Source organism: Anser anser (genome assembly GCF_964211835.1).
Source record: "Anser anser genome assembly, chromosome: 14".
NCBI classification, from domain to species: Eukaryota; Metazoa; Chordata; class Aves; order Anseriformes; family Anatidae; genus Anser; species Anser anser.
Window position 1 is genome coordinate 8,751,120 of NC_139735.1, and position 21,755 is coordinate 8,772,874.

Consider the following 21,755-nt stretch of genomic DNA (forward strand, 5'->3'; position numbering starts at 1 on the left):
CCAGCTCTCCTCGACTACGAAGACTATTGGATCAGAGCCATTTTGCATGAAATCAGGAGAGGATTAGGTATTTAAGACAGGTCTTCAGGTGTGCTGCCTGAACTCAGTCTGAAATTGCCTGCATCAGATAGGCTGATACAGAAAACTGTTTGCATATGGGAGGAAGTACTGAAATTATAAAGAGCTGTCTTGTGCACATGTACTTTCTGGGCTAGGAGACATTACTCTTGCTAATGCACCTTTGCTAATGTCCACATCACAAGGATTTATATATATTTTTTTTAAGCATAACACTAATGTTAGTTGTCCATTAAGGTACCTGGAGTCATAATGGGCAAGGAGCCCCTACAGTGAAGGAGCCAAAGGAACAACATTCAGAAATGAACTCCTACATTGGTTATGGGGATATTGCTACAACAATTTACAAAAAAAAAAAAAAACCTTTTTGCGGTGCGTTGTTTTCCACTTATTTTTCAAATTCAGCAAAATTTCCACAAGGAAGCATTTTAGAAACATAGGAAAACCAGCACCAGCTGTCAGATGGTCCCCACCATGTCCCTTTTAGAGGGACCCCCTTATGCTCACCCTAGTGGGCTTTTCCACAGAGCCACAATACCGGTAAGCAACCCATCCTTCTGCACCTGACACGAGAAACTGATTTTGGCTGTCACTCTCTACTGAGGCTTTAACTAACACTATCTATGCAACTCTAGAAACCACATCAAATTGCATTTTTTCCTGATTTTATAGTAATTTGCATAACAGGTCACTGTTAACATGCTGTGCTGAAGGAGAAACAGGTCAACTGAAATCTACCTTGAACATTTCCATTAAAATGTATTTAGATTTTTCTATCTACCCTCAGTTCTGCCAGCGCAGGATTGAATTAAGGAAATACACGTGTAAACAGCTATAAAAAATGCAAAAAAATAATTATAAAATTAGTTCTAGATGCATAATCCAGTGTGATTCATGTTATGTTCCCACCGTGATCCCAGTTCCAGAAGAGTTAATCAACCATAGCAACCTTCTAATCAGAGCAGTGAACTAATGATCCTATTTCTGAGTAATACCAGTCAGATAAGGCTCTCAAAAGGTAGTTAACATCACTTTGGTGGAAAGGCATGACAAGTGCAAGTTCTAGCAGTGGGTAATGCATCATTCATGCCCCCTCTCGTTCTGACATTTTAACGTTATCTTGTTTTACTGTGTCGGCCTAACACTGCCACTGCTGGCAAATTAAACTGTGAACTTACAAAGTGGGTGGCAATAAATACAAATTATGAGAGTTCAAAAGATGTCCCTGGAGGTGTACTGCCAGACATGGAATGTCTCTGGCTTTTCTGTCACATAGCAATAGACAAGACAAAGTGTAGCACAAGCTGAAAAAAAGAATTAACTCCATCATGATGAAAAATGAGTCGAAAATGAAAAGAAAAAAGAAAAAACAAATAAAAGGGAGATGTACAGAAAGGATAGGAATGAGCAAGAGAGCACATCCTTAAAATATAAAACACAACCGTTTTGCCTTGCAGAACGAAAGCTATGTAAATTAGGAATCAACAAATGCCTCTTAAAAATACAGAATAACTATAAAATGCTGTCAGTATTATTACAAAAATAAGCGGTTCTTCCTAAAGAAACTGCAGCACAGAAGCGGTATCAGCACAACGTTACAGTGCTTGTATTTCTAGCAGAAATTCTGAATCTCGCCCTGCACTTTCCCACACTACCAGAGATTTCACATTTTCTGTTGACTTAAATATACAGGGCAAAATCCTGCTCCCATAGTCAAGAAAAAAAATACAGAGAACTGCCTGAGGTGACAACAAGGAAATCACAGACAACACAAGCACCTTGTACAGCTCTGTACCAGCCTTTCTATTTTGCACAGGGAGTAGGCAGAGAGCGGGGAAAGTGGGGTGACCCCCACACACCCCCCAACTCTCAAGAGGCTGGTGGCCCACTCAGCCCCCAGCACCAGGACCCACTGCACACCACATCGATCGCGCTGCAGATTTAACGTAGACAAAACAGCAAAAAATTAACGTTTCTTCCTTTCCTCAGAAAGATAAAACTTTGCATGCTATTACTGAGGTCAGAAAAAAAACAGATTTTTAATATACCCAAGCTGTGAAGCTTATTCAACTTGGTCTAACACCACTAATGAATCTTATAAAACATTTTATCTCCCCCTCCCACATTCGCAAACCACTCACATGAGGCTTGAAAATCACAATAATATCTTCCCAAAGTGCAGATATCACTCACACCATATGCAGCACAACTCTGTTTATTTTTCCCTATAAACCACTGGTTTCATTGAAACTCATTAGCATCACCTGTGTTAATTACACTAGCAAACCAATCAACAGCTCCTTCTTAATTAGGTTTTCTTTATTAAAGCCGGAAATTGCCAAGGAGACAAAAGTCAACTGGGGAAATTATGTGAAAAGGAGTGTTTATGCCAAATTACCATACAAAATATAATAAGGAAAGGAAACTCAGTTTGTTTACAGGAATAACAAACAATATTAATTTTCAAGGTCACTGGCACAATTATTTATTACCTGTCGTATGTAGTATTGTGATAGTTTATTCTGCAAGCATAGGGTGTCTCATAAGAAATCTTTCAGTGTGTGGTTGCGTTGCATTTCAGCTGCCCTGGTCGCTTATGATGACATGCGCAGTGTTTTAGGAAGTTACTTTCATGATGGAAACTCTGAAAGGTACGTAAAAAGCTACAAGGTTTGACTGCTACTTTCCTCAGAGATCCCGCAGGAAGCAAGAACTCAGCTGGTGAAATCCGGGTTGTTCTTCCCTGGTGGGAGGCATTTGGGGGTGCAGGAATGTACCATGAGAAACCCCACCGCAGATCATAAGGCCCCACAGAGGTGCCATGCCCCCTCCCTTTACGTCCCCTGCTACCAGTTAAAACGAATCCCACAGCCCTGGCGATCAGAGCTGGCACAGCCTGAAAGAAAACTGAGTTTTCTGAGGCTCGGAGGGGAACACCGTAAGTCAACCCCAGTGCAGGGGAAACCTGTTGGCGCGCCCAACCTTGGCCCCTGCGCTGCCACTAGCGGGCTGCCAGGCTTCGCTTCCACCTTGAGGGTCGGGAGCTGGGGCCAACCGCATCCTGCTCGGGCTGGGTGGGATTGGGCTGACGCCAAGATGAGGTCAGGGTGCTGGGCTGCGGAGCAAACACTGTGGCTGTTACCAGAGGAAGTTTGCCAGCTGCTGTCTCTTAATGTGCCCACCTACCAGGAGAGCCCCCTTTGAGCGTTCATTACCACACTGCATCTTCTCTGAGTGTTTTCCTACGTGCCTACACGCGTGCACGCTCCTCTGTGGGACCATTAGGTGGTTCTCTGAAGAACCACTAGACGTTACCACCACAGCACTCGTCTATTGACAAGTCTCCAGACTTGCAACCATGATGAAACTTTTCAAGACCAACTGCATTAGAAGAGCATCATGCAAGCTTTTGGGCTCCTCCAAAGCTACATCGTCTCTTCAGATTGAACATCATGCAACATACACTGATTTTTCAGCTGACCAATGTGAAAACCAGTGCTTGAGCTCCACATTCTTGACCCGTCATGTCAAAGGGAACTACTAAAATAAGCTGTTTGTGAACTGTATATTATCTGATGTCAATTCACCTGGAAATGTATTTCCAAGTAACTCGCTGTGCTGCATAATTCAGTTTAGCTTTCTAAAAATGAGATGACTTTTCCCAGCCTTGCAGTGTTTGACGCATGTCTACAACTTTACAGAACCCTACTTAGGAAACACCTTATTGATTCCATTGAAAGCTCACATCCTGCATCGTCCTCATCTTCACATTTTGTTTCCGAAATGGCCATGAACATGTTCTTTGGAAATTCACTGCAGAGTTAGTGCAGGGTAACAGGCATACATGCTGCTGCCATATTATATCAGGTGTCATTCTGTTGTCTTGCAATCACTTCTACACTGACTGCAAAAATATATCTATTTTTTAATCAATCTTTATATTCTGTCCTACTATTTTGGTGCATGCATCCTTACTTAATTCCTCATCAGTTCTGTTTAATCTGTTAATACTTATCCTTGGGAAGAATAATTTTCTGTAGCTTTGCAAACATCCAACATCCTAGACAAAAACTAGTCTACTTCTCAGAATAACTTTCCTTTAACCCAGTTACCTATTACACCACAAACACCTCAGTCTTCAGTAAGTCCAATTATTAACTGTTCAAATGCACATAACGTTAGCTTTATTGCACAGATCTATCACATAATAGGCAATTATCTCATTTCACAGATAGCTGCTTGTAAACTAAGAAAATTTGCTTTTCCCATGAATTATTCTTGTATGGATCATGGTTTCCTGTATGTTTTGTGAGCCTTGCTCTTACAGTTTGCAGTCCCCTAGTGACACTGCTGGAACATGCAGCAGTCACCAGTGGCAGGACACCTGCCACATCTGCTCCCTGCTTGTACAGTATCTGGCACACCAGGGCTTCAGTGCTCGACTGGGGTCCCAGACGTGATCACAGTACAAATATTTCACCTTCTCCAGTTTCTTTGCATTGCTACTTCTTTCCACCAGCAAAATTTGGAAAAGGTACAACCCCTTCTCACATGTGGTGGTGAGCGTGGTGCTGGCCGGAAGGTATCTGTGTAATTGAGGACATCTCACACAGTAGAAGCTTTCTCCTCTCCCCACTCCCTGTGGACATTTCCGTTCAGCTAATCCCATTCCTGACTCTAATGAAAGCAACACCTAGAGTCTGCATTCAAATCATGCTTTCTAGTGAACCAGCTTCAGTCAGATGATAAATCCATCCCTACTTAGATCTTCACCATAGGTTGCTGGAGATTAGGCATCGTCCTGAATCATCCTGACTTTTGGAGCGCAAGAATAAGAGGGCCTGCATATGCCAAGAAGCTGGCTGGAAGAGCCCCCCAGGAAAACATCCTACTTGTGGAAGTGTCCACATAACGTTGCAGTGGCTCTCTAGGCCTTTTTCACACCCTGCGTTACAAGGGAATAACTTGTCAATGCAGACAAGTTCCTACTCAGGCTTTCTGATCAATGAACACCAACAATAGTCCAAAAAATAATAAGATGTTGCCTCTTACATCACCTGTAGTACCAAGCTGTTGCAAGACAGGGTTAACGTTTTGCACTGTAAGGAGGCTGTCTCAGGAAAGAGTTATACATCAGCAGCCCCTTATAATGGACTATTTTAGAAAAGCATATTACACCCTAAAGGTGGAGTTTCCAAGCTTTGACCGTTTAAACAGACCATCACATTCTGTTTTAGAAAGAGACGAGCATGTAGAAATGTTCATTTCTTACATGTTAGTTGGGGGGAAAGGAAATACTGCAGAAAATAAATCCTCTCTGCTAGAAATGCATCATAGTTGCAACAACTCCAGAATGTGTATTTAAAAGACAATTTAAAAAAAAAAAAAAGTATGCGATTTCCCTGATAAATCATAATGGCTCTTCAGAACCCATCATTGTCTACCATAAAAAATCATATTTAAAACATTTTTAAAATATGTATTATAAAGACTTTTTTTTTTTAAATGAACATTATTTACCCAAAAGGCCATAATGGATGTGAAATGTATTTTGTAAATCTGTATGCAGGGACTTTTTTTGTTAAAAAGGATTTTTTTTTTTCTTGGCCCAAGAGATCTTAAGCAGCTTCTATGGAGCTATCAGAATTTATTGTTTTAATAGGGCTGAAACGCAGTTTGGAGCAGGCAAAATGAGAAAAGGGAAAAAGGAGGAAAGGAAGTAGAAGTGGAAGACAGAAAGGAAATGGAAAGGGGAGCTGAGAAGATGGGAGAGTGTCCACAGGACTAACGCCTAAGCTGCTCAGGCACAGAGGAGCCACAGTCTTGGCAGAAGGGCAGTGAGGGGGAGCTCCAAAATTTGCAGGGAGTTTGGGCCAGGGGGGTTAATTCTCAGGGGGGCTAATTCTCACTGCTCCTGCAGAGTGCTGCAATACGACACACCAGCTATGAAGGAAATAAAAGAAATGAAAAGGTCAATTTGGGTGAGCAGGAGCTGCAAACCTGACAGCTACCCTGGGTAAATGCTGTAAATTCCTGCACAAGAGCATCTTGAGTTTAAATAGCTGGGGCTCTTAGTCTTCTCCTGTGCCCGTTAGGCAGACAGCCCACACACCGGTCCATACCGCAAACTAATGATTTAAAAGGAGGGAAAGTGAAAGGCAGAGCAGACAGCACAGGGAGCCCGTCCACGTCAGAGTGAAGGGACCAGTTCCTGATCCTTAGAAACATTCTCCAGCTGATCACTCTTAATTGTAATGATAACAACTGCGTGGTGCTTCATATCTTCAAAGCACAGCAGCAGAGATATTAACCGATCTGTCTTCAAAGTCAGACTCCAGCAAACCCCCAAGAGGAACTTATGGAGGGGATAAAGACCCTCACAGAAAAAATAGTTGTGGCTGCACAAAAAATCCTGCAGCAAATAGCAAGTTTTGCACATGCACACGTATGCACTACCCCACACACACATATACACACCCAGCACAGGTTCCAGGAACCATAGCTGGTGCTACCAGATGACTTTGAGACACTGCTTTTGATTTCTGTTATCTCAGTATGTTAATTCTCACTTAGGAAGAAAATATTGTGCCTGGAATGAGACTTGGGGCTGAAGAGCCAACTACTTCCTTACACATGAATCGGACTCCAGTTGAAGCACTAAGAATGGTCCTCACTCAGTGCAGCCTTCCAGTGACAAAAGAAACTTTGCTCTGCTTAGAAAAGCCAGAAATCCAAACGTCCAGGACAGCAAGTGGCCGTGATTGTAACGCTGCTGTAGGCACAGTGTGTGACCAGAGCACTGGTCACAGCACCAAATCTAAATCAGTTCTAAAATGTTAGGTGTCATCCTTACACTTTTTTATTTAATAACTGGAATTGAATAGCAACTAAAAGCTAGCAAACATGGTACATGTTTGCTACATTAGATATCTGTAACTCAGTGCAGTAAGATTTTCGGTGCCTGATCCTCTCCTCACATTAGTGTATTGCTACTGGTAAGGAGGTGGCTGCTACTGGTGTACACTGGTGGAAATCACCCTGCTGGAGTCACTGCGAACATGTATTCACATGAGGGGTCCAGCTGACCTACCACTGAAATACCCACATGTCCTCCTAAGAGACAGTCTGGTTAGGTTCGGGGCAGATGGGGGAGCGAAACCGTGACTGTCCCTGGAAGGGTCGGAGCTGAAGGTCAGATGTCTCACCCGTGGTCTCTTCCAGACTTCAATTCTCTACGCCCATGAGCCAGGATAACTGGTGTTATCAGACGAAATTTGGAGTGCTCTGCACCTGCAGGCCTGGTGAACTTCTCCTCCCTCTTCCGAGGGACTGGAGGGCCATGCACCTGCAGAGGGGAGACTTCTTTGGCCAGAAGCAGCCTATCTGGCTTAAATTCACAAAAGACAATTTTTGTAGCCAGTCTTCCCCATAATGCTCCAAGAGCTTAAAATACACTTTGAGGAGGGTTTCAAACACTTTTTTCCCTCTCAAATCTGTCTATGCTTTTTCACTGTGGATTCCAGAGGGATGACCTGGATTTCCTTGCACACTTTCAAACCAAATTATATCAGTCCCAATTAGGTCATCTTCTAGCTACACCTACAGCTCAGACTGCAAAATTTCTTCTGTGTATCTCCCCCCAGTTAGGACTCTGGACAGGGAAACCTTCTGTGTTAGAATAACTACTATAAAACCATATAATGCAGCCTAAAAATGTAATTATAATTGCAATGCCAAAAGCAAGCCAGTCAATATCTTCAAGATTCTAATAGTTTCAAGCACTATTACCTTAACGGTCTCACATCACAGTACTGATTAAAGAAACATTTTGTCTTTTTATCTGTATTCAATGGAGAGTGTAATCATTGGAGCGTGGAGAGCTAAAACATTTATTAGGAAGTATACATCTCGGGTCAGGCAGCAGAAGACAACTCCGAAGTGGCGAGCTGCAGCTCAGCATCCAGCCCGATTCACAGCCCCGTCCCGTCACCTTGGGACCACCTGCTGTGCATGGACCAGCGCCCATGGGGAGACTGCCCTCAGGAGTTTCAGTCGTCAGCATCGCTCGTGGAAGAGGGATGCTCAGTGAAGTCGCTAAGACTGGCACATGGAGATGAGATAGATAACTGGTCTCAAATCAGGAAAATACGTTTGTTTGTGTTGGTTTAGTTTATCGTATTTTTTTCTTAAGTGAGCAAATCTACCTTTATTGAAACTAGCACTGCTTTTCCTCCAGAATGAAAATAATGAGGCTGTGCTCCCGTTCTCATACTGATAAATTTGTTTTTTCTCTTTGCCTAATTGCTTAACAATAAATCCACACACACTCTATTATCCATAGCCTAGTGCAATATTCCTCAGGGCACATGATCAGCAATCAGAAAGCTTGAAAGATGGCCAACATAATCTTAAATATCCCAGTGTATTACCAAATCAGTATTTCAAATTTAGTGGACATACTCAGATATGTTTTCCTCTCTGCAAGAGGCATCATGTAAGTGGCAAACAAGATACAGAAGATCGATTATTTAGCATAATTGCACAATCTAATTGTATGGATTTTAAATGGAACAAGGAGGAGAAAGATTAAAATCATACAGCACAGCAGTATACTTTCACAGAGTGCATGAAATATATTTTCTCCAATTAGTGGAACAATGGAAATATTTACTGTCAATTCAGTGAAAATATTCTGAAACAAGAGTCAAGCAAAATCCAAATCAGTGCAGGGCAGGGGCAAATCATTTTATCATAAAAAAAAAGGAGGGGGGGGGTAAGAAAAAAAGAAAAAAGAAAACTTGCATGTTCTGCTCTCTGGGATGCTTCATTTAAGAAGCACATTAGGGGACCTTAAGAACACAGGGTCATGCTGACTTCCCAGAAGAAAGTAAAACATCCATGCCATATGCGTGAAATTTTTACATGCATGTGCCTGTGCCCAGCCTGACTCCTGTGCATTTTGGCACCAGTTACCAAAACTGAGCCAGCGCAGTATATTCTGCAGATTAACCAAGGTGGGAAAGGCTATCTAGTCTCAGAAATTAAGTGAAAATGCTAACCTTGTCACACGCATCGGGCAAACAAAGGCAGGGGAAGTGCGGCTTCACTCTGCCGTACCATGGGTTAACTGGCATTTCTAATACTTTTCACCTAGCCCGGCTTGACAGATGCCTAACCTTCGCTGCGGAGTGGAGACAGCCTGATGGGCCTCGGCCATACAGGGGGAAAATTTTTGATGCTTCCCACTTATGACATGATTGATTTTCTTTCAGCGGCCCTTCACTTTTGGCTGTGGCGAAGGCTGCCTGCCTGAGCCCCCGCGCGCCCTGACCTCGACATATGGCCGCTGCGAGGCTGAAAACTGATGACGGCAGAAACCTAAAAAATCAATAGGCCCTGTCAGTCAGTGGGGAGGCGAACGTCTTTTAAAAACCCAATCACGACATGTACTTGCTGCATGGTGTGGATCTACTGCACACTTGAGAACACACTGAATTTCCAATTTTTTTTTTTTATTTTATTTTTATTTCTGTGTTAACACACCATTTACCTATTTATTCCTTAACCTCTTACGCTGCAAGAAAAGTGAGCAAAGCATCTTGTTAGGATCAAATCTCCATGATATTAGTAAGAAAAAAAAATCCCTGGGAATAGTATGAAATAAATAAAGAACACCTTTCCATTGCCAATATAAACACTGACATCATTATTTTTGACATTATCTGGAAAGAATTTAGATATAGGGAGTTCTGGAGTCTAAAAACATATGAGTATGAAACTGTTTTAGTTTTCTTTGCAGGGGGTGAAGCATTGTTTTGGTTTGTTATTATTTTTGTGTTGTTTTGTTTTGTTTTTTCTAAAATATATAAGAAAAAATTGAATTCACCATTGGTTCTACATCTCACAGACCATGTCATCCTCCCGCACACCAGAGAGAGGAAGTTATTAGGTGCACTGACATCAGCTGGAGATCCTGGTGCTCTGTGCACTGCACTTGGCCATTGGCACCCCACAGGACTGGGCCAACAACACACAACTGAATCACTTTGCTCCTGCCAGTTCATGAAAAGCAAGCATTTTATGAGAGAGACAAGCAATATAGCATACACTGATTTGATTTCTATATATTGCCCAGAAACAATCTGCTGAAAAGCCAACAAACAAACAAAAATCCAACCAAGAGAGTTAAAGAAATATGTTACCAGTGGATAGAACCAGTTTACTTTGCACTCTTGACTGGAGATGATAACGTCCAAACAGTTAACATCTCTGTGTGATTTACCTAACCTTGCTGAAGTTTTAAGAAGATGGTCATTGTTTGAAAACCATGTCTTCATGGAGAGAAAGAGAGAGGGAAAGAGAGGGAAAGAGAGGGAAAGAGAGGGAAAGAGAGGGAAAGAAAACCAAATGGATGAGAAATCAATATATTGCTGTTGCATTTTTTTAAATCCGTCAAAAGCCAGGAATATTTAAAAAAAATATAATCAAACAAATAAACAAAATCTAATGCTGAATTCCCAAACTAAGACCAATTAAAGCGTTCTTTATGACTGCAAACCTGACAAGCTTACAATTTCGCCCTGTTGCAGTGGTGTGTGTGTGTGTGTTTTAATGTAATATTAATGAGCCAGGATGGAGGGTCATAAAAAGTGATAGGTTTTTGCGATGGTAAATTATAAATCGGTATTGATTTTTCCCGGCACTAATGCAGCCAGCTTATTGTAAGACACCACAGGCAAAGTGCACTTTATCAGATTAGACTGGAGCCTGGTATCAAATATACATGAGAAAAAGGATGCATTTGTGACTTAGACTAGACTTTTTTTTTTTAATGATACATGAAATTTTTAAGGAAAAAAGTCTCAGAATATTAAGAAATTAAATACCATTTTAAAAGATCTCAGATGGTAGCAAATAGATATTAATGTCACATTAGGGTAATTTGTTTTTGCACTGATGGAGTATAGGCTTATATAGGAACATCGGAATAAGTATGTGAACTAAATCCTGCTCAGATTTAACCATGTGCTTAATCAGTCCAATTTATGATTATCTCAACTGTTAATGATAAAAGAGTCCCTGATTTGCATAACATGCCTGAAGAATCAGGCCCTGCATCTGCTTATGGGTATACGTAACAAAGTCACACATATATACATCTATCTGGTGAGTATCGATTCTGCCTGTGTTACATTTTACATCCTCCACTGCTTTGAAGAAATTGTTTGCTTTTTTCCCCCATACGTATCACCCCGTTATGCCAGCTAAAGAATATGAAAGAGCTTTTCCTTGTAGCACTTTTATTGCTTAAACGCTGTGAAGCTTTCCTTTCCCTTTCATCTCAAAACGCACTGGGAGTTGGCCGCACAGTAAAACTGGGTGTTATTTTTAAAATCAGCTCTGCTTTTCATCTCCCGACCTTTCTGCAGTCGGGATTTCCTCATTAAAACATTTTGATGACGTGGATAATTGAAAAAAAAAAAAAACCTTTTTTTGGGGGGGTGGGGAGAGGAAGGGAGAGAAGAGAAGAGAAGAGAAGAGAAGAGAAGAGAAGAGAAGAGAAGAGAAGAGAAGAGAAGAGAAGAGAAGAGAAGAGAAGAGAAGAGAAGAGAAGAGAAGAGAAGAGAAGAGAAGAGAAGAGAAGAGAAGAGAAGAGAAGAGAAGAGAAGAGAAGAGAAGAGAAGAGAAGAGAAGAGAAGAGGAGAGAAGAGAAGAGAAGAGAAGAGAAGAGAAGAGAAGAGAAGAGAAGAGAAGAGAAGAGAAGAGAAGAGAAGAGAAGAGAAGAGAAGAGAAGAGAAGAGAAGAGAAGAGAAGAGAAGAGAAGAGAAGAGAAGAGAAGAGAAGAGCTAACAATAAAAACCAGGGTTAATTTCTTCAAAGTTGCTGCGAATAGGGTACGAGCCACCTCAGCCAGCATGTCACAGCTCCCGAGATGGTAAGGGAAGGGCTTGGGCTTGCACAAAAGCACACACAAACTCATCCCTCCTCAGCAGTGCCTTGAGCCAGGCCGTGAGGCCTCTGACTGCCCTCACTGCCCTGAGCAGCCTCTGTGCAAAACCCACCCTTTTTCCCCCAAGACCTTGTGTTTTGGGGCAGCTCATTAGCAAACAGCCCTGGCGCAGGCACTGAAGTGAAGAAGTGTGAAACTAAATGAGTGACAGAGGAAGGATGGGGAGGAAGCAGCTGGGTGGGTTCGGGGAGAGTTTTCTGTCGGGAAGGTGTGTGCTCAGGGTGACAGGGGCCTGCAAACCCCCGGGAGGTGCACGTGAAGGACATGGTGGCCATGTCCCATGGAGAGGCAGGTGCTCCCGCTACCGAAATCCCTCCACCAGCCATCACCACACGGCCCCACAGGAGCTTTTGTATTTCAGTTGCCAAAAGCAATGTTGAGCATCAAAATGTTTCTGAAACTATTTGCCTTCCCATATTTCAGTTTTATTATTTCTATAAGCAAGATAAGGAACAGATGAGGGCCCAAGAGAAGGAGAGAGGGGATGCTGATTTTAATTTCTGATATACGGGTACAAAAAGTCCCCCAGAAGCACAAACCACTCAGCTGGAGCCCACAGGAGCCCAGTCCACACCTCTCTGAGCACAGACACACAGGTTGGGCCCACAGGAGCCGGCCCCACAGAGCACAACCCTTGCTGACACCACGAATTGAGCCCACAGCAAGCTATGGGGTCTTGTAAAAATACTTATGATTAAAACAACAAAGCCACACAAACACAAAGAGTCTCATTAGCAGATTGCCAGCAACCCTGTTTGTCTTGCAGTGACGCATTATATCACAGGAGAAAAATTTGAGGCCTGATCTTAACAATCCTTTCTCAGACAGAATTACTATAAACTCCAATGGAAATTTTCTCTCTCTCAGGACTGGCTGGGCTTTCTCCTTGCAACTCTTCATACACTTGAAGTAATAAGAGGAAACTCTTTTTTTTTTTTTTTGACAAGACCTCATCAGGTAAAACCTAATAAAGCCAAAAAGGAAATTAGGAAAATGGATGGTTATTCCCAGAGCAGCCTGATCCTGCCTCAGCTAAAGCTCTGGCCTGAACAAGCCAGATTCCCACTACCACCCCAAGCTGCCACCCATGGGGTAAATCAGCAGTGTAAATCAGTGCTGCACCACGGCAAAGCCCGGGATGCAACAAACAGGAGCACAGGGCTGTGCTGAGGAGAAGATAAACCACAGCATCAAAATCTGGTCCTCCCCTGCCTCAGTGCAAGCTCAGTGCACTCCCAACAAAAGCAGCACCTTTAGAGTTATCACTATAAATGTTATTAAAGTGAAACAACCCATTTTTTAAATGTATGCTAATTCCACTTTATTAGTGATGCCAAAGCCCTCATTTACATTTTTCATAAAAATCACACAGAGGTTTTTGCTGCTTTAGGGATAAAACTAATAAACAAATACATAAATTAGTATATTTTAATTAAATGTTATCCCGTGAAGTAATATTGTATCCTATTGTCTAAAACAACAACAAAAAGAAAAACTAAAAAAGCACCTCTAACTTGAAAATTTGTGTTGTATTAAAATATTAGAACTCATTAAAAACTAATTTGAAAATTGCTTTACCTAACAACCATAAAAAATTTTGAGTTCTGTATTCTAATATGTGTTATTTGTTTTCGTACAGGAGATTATCACTGTAGCATGCATTACTATTAGAATACACATGCATTAGAGGCATCATAACGCACCCAGATTCTCCTAGGAAATAACAAAGTCAAATGTTACCTGCAAATGTATCACCACACCATTTCCATTTTAAATACCATATTATTTCCATTCTGTAACATCAGAGACCGTACATAGCAAACATAGACCCACAGCAGCACACACGTTAATTTCACTTTAGGTGCATATATCCCATTAGAATACATAAAGAATGTATGTGTTTTGGGGTGGGATATTGCATGCTATTATTATTTTAGAACGTTGCTCACATTACAAGAAATGGGACAGTTTAAGCAGAAAGGTGTGGCTGGAACTGCAGGGGGAAGTCCAACAGGCAGAAAACAATCACATTTCATTTCAAATTATTAGTCTGCAATAATAGCTTGACTATTAAAAAAAAAAAAATCAAATGTGCTTTAGAACATGTTCATCTCATTAGGAGGGTTTCCATAACCCCACTTTTCCTCAGAAGGGGCACACAGACCTAGACTCCTCAATCTCATTACTCTATCCCCCATTGTTGTTTTTTTTCTAAATGTAAGAATATTGCTTTTCAAGGCAGGTATTTAAACAAAACAGGCACTCCATTTAGCAGTTTCACTCAAAAAAATCTTTGTCTCCTACTTGGTTATATTTTCTGGAAATTGAAAGTTTTAATAATTAAAAAAAAAGAACCATGAAGAGTTTTTCTGTACATAAATGTGCTTTCTGAAAAGGTACACTCATTTATTAGCCTTCCTGAAAGTGTAATTGACTGTACATTTTTACTAAAACCATCTTAGAGTACAACCTAAACTACTCGGCATCTACACCTTAAGGAATCTGTTTCCAATAGCAGTGAGTGATACAGATTGCATAGCGATGGGAAGCAAAGGGACAAAACTAAAGTAATTAAGCAGTAGGCTTGAAGACTACTTATCTTCAATACTCTTCGAAGGCACAGTTAATTATCATGTGGATGCAACAACATGGAGCCATTCAGGCAAAGGGACCACAGTGCATGGGAGGGAGGACAGATTCCCCAGCAAGGTTAACCTCCTTGAAGCATCCAAAGGAAAAGTAAACAGAGTAGTTCTGAATCCGTGGGGAGAAATCTCAGATCATTCAGGTGTGTGTTGTTTGTTTTGTTTTGGTTTTTCCCTATGAAACTTAGGGGTTTCTTATCTGCCTCAAAAGAGAAGTTTCCAGCAGCTTAAACTCCCTGAATCCTCCCCTTCTAGGGAGCTTCAGGTATTCCATCAGGGAACATGTGTTTCTGGTGGTACAACCAGCAGGTGAAAACCTGTCCAATTCCCTGCTGAATAGTAATAATAAAAATAAATAAACAATGATAATAATAAAAAGCTGTCTCCTGAACTTCTCCAGGCACTTCAAAGGCTTTAAAAATATTTTCAAAATGTTCCTTTTAAACTGGGGAGGCTCATAAGCCACTGTAAGACTAGTCTTAATGTGGAGATGTGACTCATCTGCAGTGACATCAGAAAGAGTCCAATGTCCTCTCTCACTTTACAGTCAGCCTTATCACCCCCTTGCCTCACCCTGAGTCTTCCCCATAAATATTTAAACAAGAAGCAAAGTGATACATTATGGATATCATATTCAAAACCGCCTGAGTGACTTGCTTTGAGCCAAGATCAACAAAGGTATGTAGATACCTAAACTTCAGTTTAGATGCTTAACTTTCTTTTCAAAGCAATAGGAAAGCAGCTCCTGCAGAGCGTCTAAGATCCTCGCATTTTTGTGAATTTAGCATTAGATTACTCACTAACACAGCATTTAACATCTTAGTCATCACCTCCAGAGCTGTGAACGGACAGGCTAGCAACATCACCCCAGCAGAGGCGTAGCTGCCTGGTAGAGCAATGCTGAAGGTGCATAAGGAAGATCAGCCCCAAGCATCCGATGCTTTTAAAAGCCTGCTCCTGTGGTACTGAGTCCTGAATTTCCTTTCCCCAAATGCAGTGCAGCTGGATCAGCAGCCACACAGCTGTCTGGCATCAGAAACTACCCCCTACAGCTCCTCAGGGTGGAAATCCTGGATCACAGCTCACGCTGCTCCAAGTTTTATGTGGAGGAGCTCCCAGGGGATGTGCTGCACTCACAGCAGCTACTCTGAGGTGGTCAGGTCTCCCTAAAGCTTTGTGAAGCCTATAACAGGAGTGAGGATTGCCAGATTCTTGCCGGTAGTTGTGAGTTATCCCCCCATTTCACGCAAAGATTTCACGCCGGCAATCCGCCTTTCCTCTCCCTCTGTCCACATGGCAGAGCTTTAGGGCCCTTATCACAGACAAGGCAAAAAGAAGGAAAAGGCTCCAACTGTGCTATTGCCACCAAGAAGTCCGCTCTACCACAAACTTCTTGAACATAGAGGAAATGCAAAAAGTCTCATTCCTTCCTCTCATGCCCTCATTGATTCCCATGGGATCACTCATGCACTAGGCACATAGTAGATGACTGCGTTCAGCTGTGCTTGTGTTCAGCCCTGGCCACCTCATCCCAATGACAGCGGTTGGTGCTGAACCGAGAAAAACGGAGGATTAAGCCAGGCCCTCTACTCAAAAATCATTCATGTCAAACTGAACTTCTTTGCAAAAATAGGTAGCTTTAAGCTTTCTGGACTTTCTGTAGTCCAACGTCCTTATGTCTTTCCAACTCCAAAAACAAGAGAATAGTCTCACAGCAAAAATCAGACTCCAGCAAGACATCTCTTGTCATCTGCACAGTGCTGATTTTGTAATCAGTCTGGAAGTTTTATTTTTAACTGCTGTTTCAAGGCTTTACAGAGACACAATTGTTCTTTTGAAACCTTGCTAATAGGGCTGATCACTAATACTATTACTATATACAGAGCAGAAAAGCACAGTATAATGAAACTGTACTATGAGAAACTATGAACGAAATATTCTTTCCATAAAATGAATTTTTAATAAAATATGCAAGAATTCCAGAAATTGCTCATCACACTGAGATGAAGAGACTGATTCTGCAATCGGTGGGTGCTTGAAACCTCCCCAACTCCTTCGGGCCCCCCGCTACTATTATTCCCCTCTGAAAGAGTGCATTTGAGAAACTGAAGATGGGGATTTTTCCAACCTACTTTCACATTGAACACATGCTTTAAAACTCAGAGCCTGTTCCAAGGAACAAAGTGAGTAGAAATGCTCCCTCAGTCACTCAGGTCGAAGTGACAAGCCAATGACACATTTAGGTATTCTGTGCAGATTGCTGTGATTTATAAATTCAGTACCAGGATCAGAAATTGAGATGTGGATTTCCACAATTTGCATGCATCCTCTGCAAACCATCATTTCCCTAAACACACTACCTAAAAGCTGATTTACAAAAGCAGTTCTCAATATGGCATGCATACAAACCGAAGCCTACAAGCAAACACAGACTTTTGTGGTGTGTGATCATTTGAGGAAAGTCCATAGTTTCTCTCCCCTGAGAAGTTTGTTCTGGAGGACCCACTTCAAAATGGAGATTGTGTTTCCTGCCATGTCTTAAAATACATAGGAAAAGTCAATACTGTGAGACAGTGTTCTCTGCTGGGACAAAATTTAATATCAGTGGCTGGTTTATCAAAGGTGCCAGGCAAGCCCTTTTGTCCAGCTTCTATGCTTTATGACATGACAACTCCAAAGAGAATGAGCTAAATAATTCACATTTCCAAATTAACTCTAGAAAGCAAGAAATAAGCTAGAGTTGCCCATTGATACACTGACCAAGCTCCAAAGTTGTTTGCAGGTGATAGGGTGCTCATCGTCCTGAGCCATAAGATTTACACTTGTTTCCCTACAAGAAATTTTGCCCCATGAACTTTAGAAATTTCCTACCTCTTGTCTGCTAAATCTTCCTGAAAAACTAAGAAATTTGTATGTATATGACTCAACTCTCAGTGCAGGAATGGGAGCAGAGTCTAAAAGCCTTAATGGCTTAGACCATATCTATATTTTTTCCTTGTTACCATTGTCTAGAGTTACTGAACAGAATAGTCTCTGCTGCCAATTCAACATTTCTTAAGAATTTAAAGAAGATTAAAAAGTTTAAAAGTATTTGGAAAAGTTTAAAAAGTGTTAGAAAACTTTGCAGACAGCGCACAATTTAAATCCCTTGCTAGACTTTGCGTATCTTTCTAGGTATTTCTCTGATCCTCACCACTATGCCATGCAAGCACTTCACAGTGATTAGTGGATTTTAACCTCATAGCAATGAGGTGGAGGCACAAAAAGATTCAATGACTTGCCTGCATCCATGCCAGAAGCCTGTGGCAGAGCAATGAGTCACACACAGGACAGCTAGCTTCACTGGGCAGTGACCTAGCCATAAAAGCAATGTTCCTTGTCACAGAAAAATTATTTTTTTTCAAGTTATATTGGGAGGGGTCAAGAAAAAAATGTTATTATTTAGCACGACTGTAAAAGGGCACAGCCAGTGACCCCAAAAGTTTTCTTTTTAAAAATCACTACATTTTGAATCTGAATTTATATATTAAAAAGTCATCCCGTATATAATCCATTTAAAAACACCCTGTATTTGCCACTGCTGTTTTTCAAGGAGGGGGGAGAGGAGAAACAGACTGAATTGTTTTGTTGTCAAGAAAAATACATCTAGCATAAAATGTTAAGGTTGCCAAGAGATGACAGTATTTGGCAGCATCCTAAAATGTTTGTCATTTTAAAAGTATTTATGCTAAGGCAGAAAATAAACTATCCAACATTTTAGTCACTTTAAGTGATTAAAACAAGTCATTAGAATTTTAGTTTAAAATACTCTTAGATAAAATTTTCCCTTACCTAACTAGCCAGCTTTCCTTCCTTACAGAATAATAACTACTTGCAGTTCTTTGCTCTTAAAGCTTGCGTCTTAGCTTTAAGTGCTCTTGTGTGATGTAGGTAAAACAAAATGTGGTAGAATATCATTTTCATTTTTATTGGAAACATTTTCAATTATTACACTGCTGAATAGAAACAACAGGAAAAAAATGGTTAGGAAAACTTTAAATGCTCACCAAAAATGCAAGAACAAGTTTCTTTGCCTTACAAAAGTAAGAGCACTTGGTCGTCTAAGTTTATATTCCAACACGAATTTGGCAAGTTTTCCTGATAGCGACTTGCTTTACTTCTATTTCTTGTACTGTGTTCAGAGTATTTACAAATGCACATTTCTCATGAAGTTGGAAGTAAGTTTGGATCTATTTTTTCATTTTATAAAGACATTGATGTGTTTTTTCTGACATGCCTCATGAACTCAGTCAATCACAAGTCTTTCTTAATGGAAACCACATGTCTGCCCAGAACTGTGTAATTACAATGCTAGGATTCTTGGCACTGCCAGGAAAAGGGGCATTGTCAAACCAATTACAGTTTATTTATTTACATACCATTTCTGGATGAGAATGTTCTTTCTTTTATGCTGATGCTGAGAAAATATATATTTCATCGAGTAGCTGTAATTTTCGCTAGATACTGTTACATTTTGTAGCAATTACATCTCTAGTTTTCAGTTAGTTTGCACGTAAGGAAACTTTCCTTTAAACAAAACAGCTGGGAATAGCATCATGAATTTTATCGGCCCAGTTTTCATTTGTTTCAGATGATGAAGGAGATGTGAGGGCAGCTGTTTCCCTAAGCTCAACGGAGTCACTATTTCCACCCACTTCCACCCTACTATGAGTTTTTCAGCGTACCAGACACGGCATCGGTGCATTCATCCTATACCCCCTGTAAGCCACTACCTGCAGCTGGCCCTGGTGAAGACACACAGTGTGTCTCAGCAGAAAGGAGCAAGGCTCCAGAAGGTGATCTGCTATACTTTTCTAAGGTACAGAGCTCTGGACAACAGGAAAAAATAAAAATAAAAATAAAATAAAATAAAAATAAAAATAAAAATTAAAATTAAAATTAAAATTAAAATTAAAATTAAAATTAAAATTAAAATTAAAATTAAAATTAAAATTAAAATTAAAATTAAAATTAATAAAAGTTTTATTATGCCTCAGGAAAGCCAATTACAGTCCCATGGCAATGCAGCTATAACCTCACACCCTGCAGTGTGGCCAGAGCAATGCAGGGCTGGGTTTGGGGATGCAAACCCCTCACCCAGGCATCATTTGCCCCTCATGGGGCAGAAGGCATCACAATGCCATGTGAGACCAGAAGGTATTTAGTAATGGAGATGTACTGGGCCAAAACTCAGCCAGCTGAACCAAAGCAGTCCCTGCTGGGATGCTCCGGTCACAGGCGGCACCTCCTACCCTGAGGTTGTGTCAAGCTCTTCCACTGAAAATGCAGAGGAAGGGAAACAGCTGTAAAAATCTCCTATTTAAAGCTCCTGAATCTTCAGATCCTTCTATGAAAACCCTTCTATGGGACTCTTTCTTTTTTTTCTTTTTTTTTTTTTATTTGTTTTTAATGCTGCTCCAACTTTTCACGACTTCCTTGTCTTTGGAAAGTTCCAAAGCATTAAAAGGAAACATTAAGTTCTGACGCCCTGCGACATTATTTTTCAGTTTAATCATTTTTCCCCATTTTCCTCCTCTTTCTCTGTGCTGAGTGAGGGTGGGAAAGAGACAATTAAGGGAAACTCAAAACTCTCAGATGTTTCAAAAATGAAAAAGTTCAATAAAAGTTTTCCCACACATCAGCAGAGAAGTAGGCAAAACTGTTTTCTTATGAAATTCTCAAAGCCAAAATGACTGAAACATTCCTGGGTTTTGTATTCACCACTCCCTCCTCCATTTCTTGAGCCAGAAGAGTATGTTTTATCTTGTGTTCATGCCCAAGTGCAGAGCCCTGCCCTGATGATCTTACAGCTTATGGTGAGCAGACAGATGCAGGGTGAGGGCTGAAACAGCAGCACAGAGAGGGGAAATGACTTGCCCAAGGTCGTACAGCGGGGCAATGACTCAAGTGATTTCTAATAACATAGTTGTTTCTGTAAAGGTTTAAGGAAAATGGAGCTTGATTCACTGCCACGCAGCCCCTGCCCTGCACTGCTGAATAGCACAGCCCCAACGGCTCAACAGGAGCTGCAGGCACTGTTGGACCAAGCCTTCAAGCAAAAGTTGGCCTTGGTTCATCCAGGAAAGGAGAGGGATGGGTACCTGGGTTATGAACTATAGGTCCTGAAGAAAGAGAGAGCCATGGTACAGGCATCTAGGTGGCTACTGAAGAAGTGGCAGAGGTCACCCATGTCCTCCAGACAGAGCAAGTGTGGGTGAAGATGAGTTGACATGGGGCAGTGGTCAAAATGCTCTTCTTCTATGTTAGGCGACTGCCTTTATTCCCACTGTGGTCTGGGACCCATGACATCCTGCCAGCTGGCTTTGGGTATCCACATCCCTCCGTCCTCCGTACGTTGGGTAGCTCATCACCCTGCTCTCATTACCACCACCTCCCCCTGGGAGGGGGAACCTGGCAGCTTATCTCTGCTGGAAGCAAGTTGCCCAGAAAGATGAGAAAGGCAAGAAAAAGATGTCCTTGGGGAGGATAAACTGCCCCGTGGAAAAGGGGCAAGAGATTTTCTGCCTTCACAAAACAGGGGACACCAGGGAGAGACTGGATCATGACCCAAGTGATATTTTCATCTCTGCTCTGTTCACAAGGTGCTGCAGCCCTCAGGTGAGCTGCTCTGAAGCAAGGTGCGTCATCTCTTCGCCAGGAGGTATGAAGAAGACAACCAACTTGCACAGCAAAACCTCGAAAACAATGCTGCGGTGGCTGGATTTCAACTCTAACTTCGAATTACAAAGCACAGGAGCAACTTTCCGCACGCAATTTCTGATTCTGCTTTCTATTCCTGTCTAGTTACAGCCAGAGTTTTGCCAGTGAAAAGTGCTATAAACAGCCTGGCCTAGCTGAAAAAAGCAATATGCCGTCAGTCTGACATCTACCTCGCTTTTCCGCTCATTGTCAGCACTTTGATTGATGGTGTTGTTCATTAATGTGGGACGATTGTCAGCTTTTCCTGAATAAATATAAAAAGA

The 21,755-nt window shown here is 41.5% G+C and overlaps 1 protein-coding gene across 16 annotated transcripts in view; it reads right to left on the reverse strand.

The window, feature by feature from the left end:
- EBF1 (EBF transcription factor 1) overlaps window positions 1-21,755 on the reverse strand; it is a 312,296-nt gene that overhangs the window by 220,943 nt on the left and 69,598 nt on the right. Inside the window, exon 1 of one of the 16 annotated variants that reach the window (XM_083799055.1) lies at window positions 2,220-11,547. The exons of the other annotated variants lie outside the window; for them this stretch is intronic. Coding sequence (XP_083655181.1) covers window positions 2,220-2,221 — 2 coding nt within the window. The 5' untranslated portion in view covers window positions 2,222-11,547. Of the gene's footprint in view, window positions 1-2,219; window positions 11,548-21,755 lie in introns of those variants that run through there. 16 annotated transcript variants of the gene reach the window in all.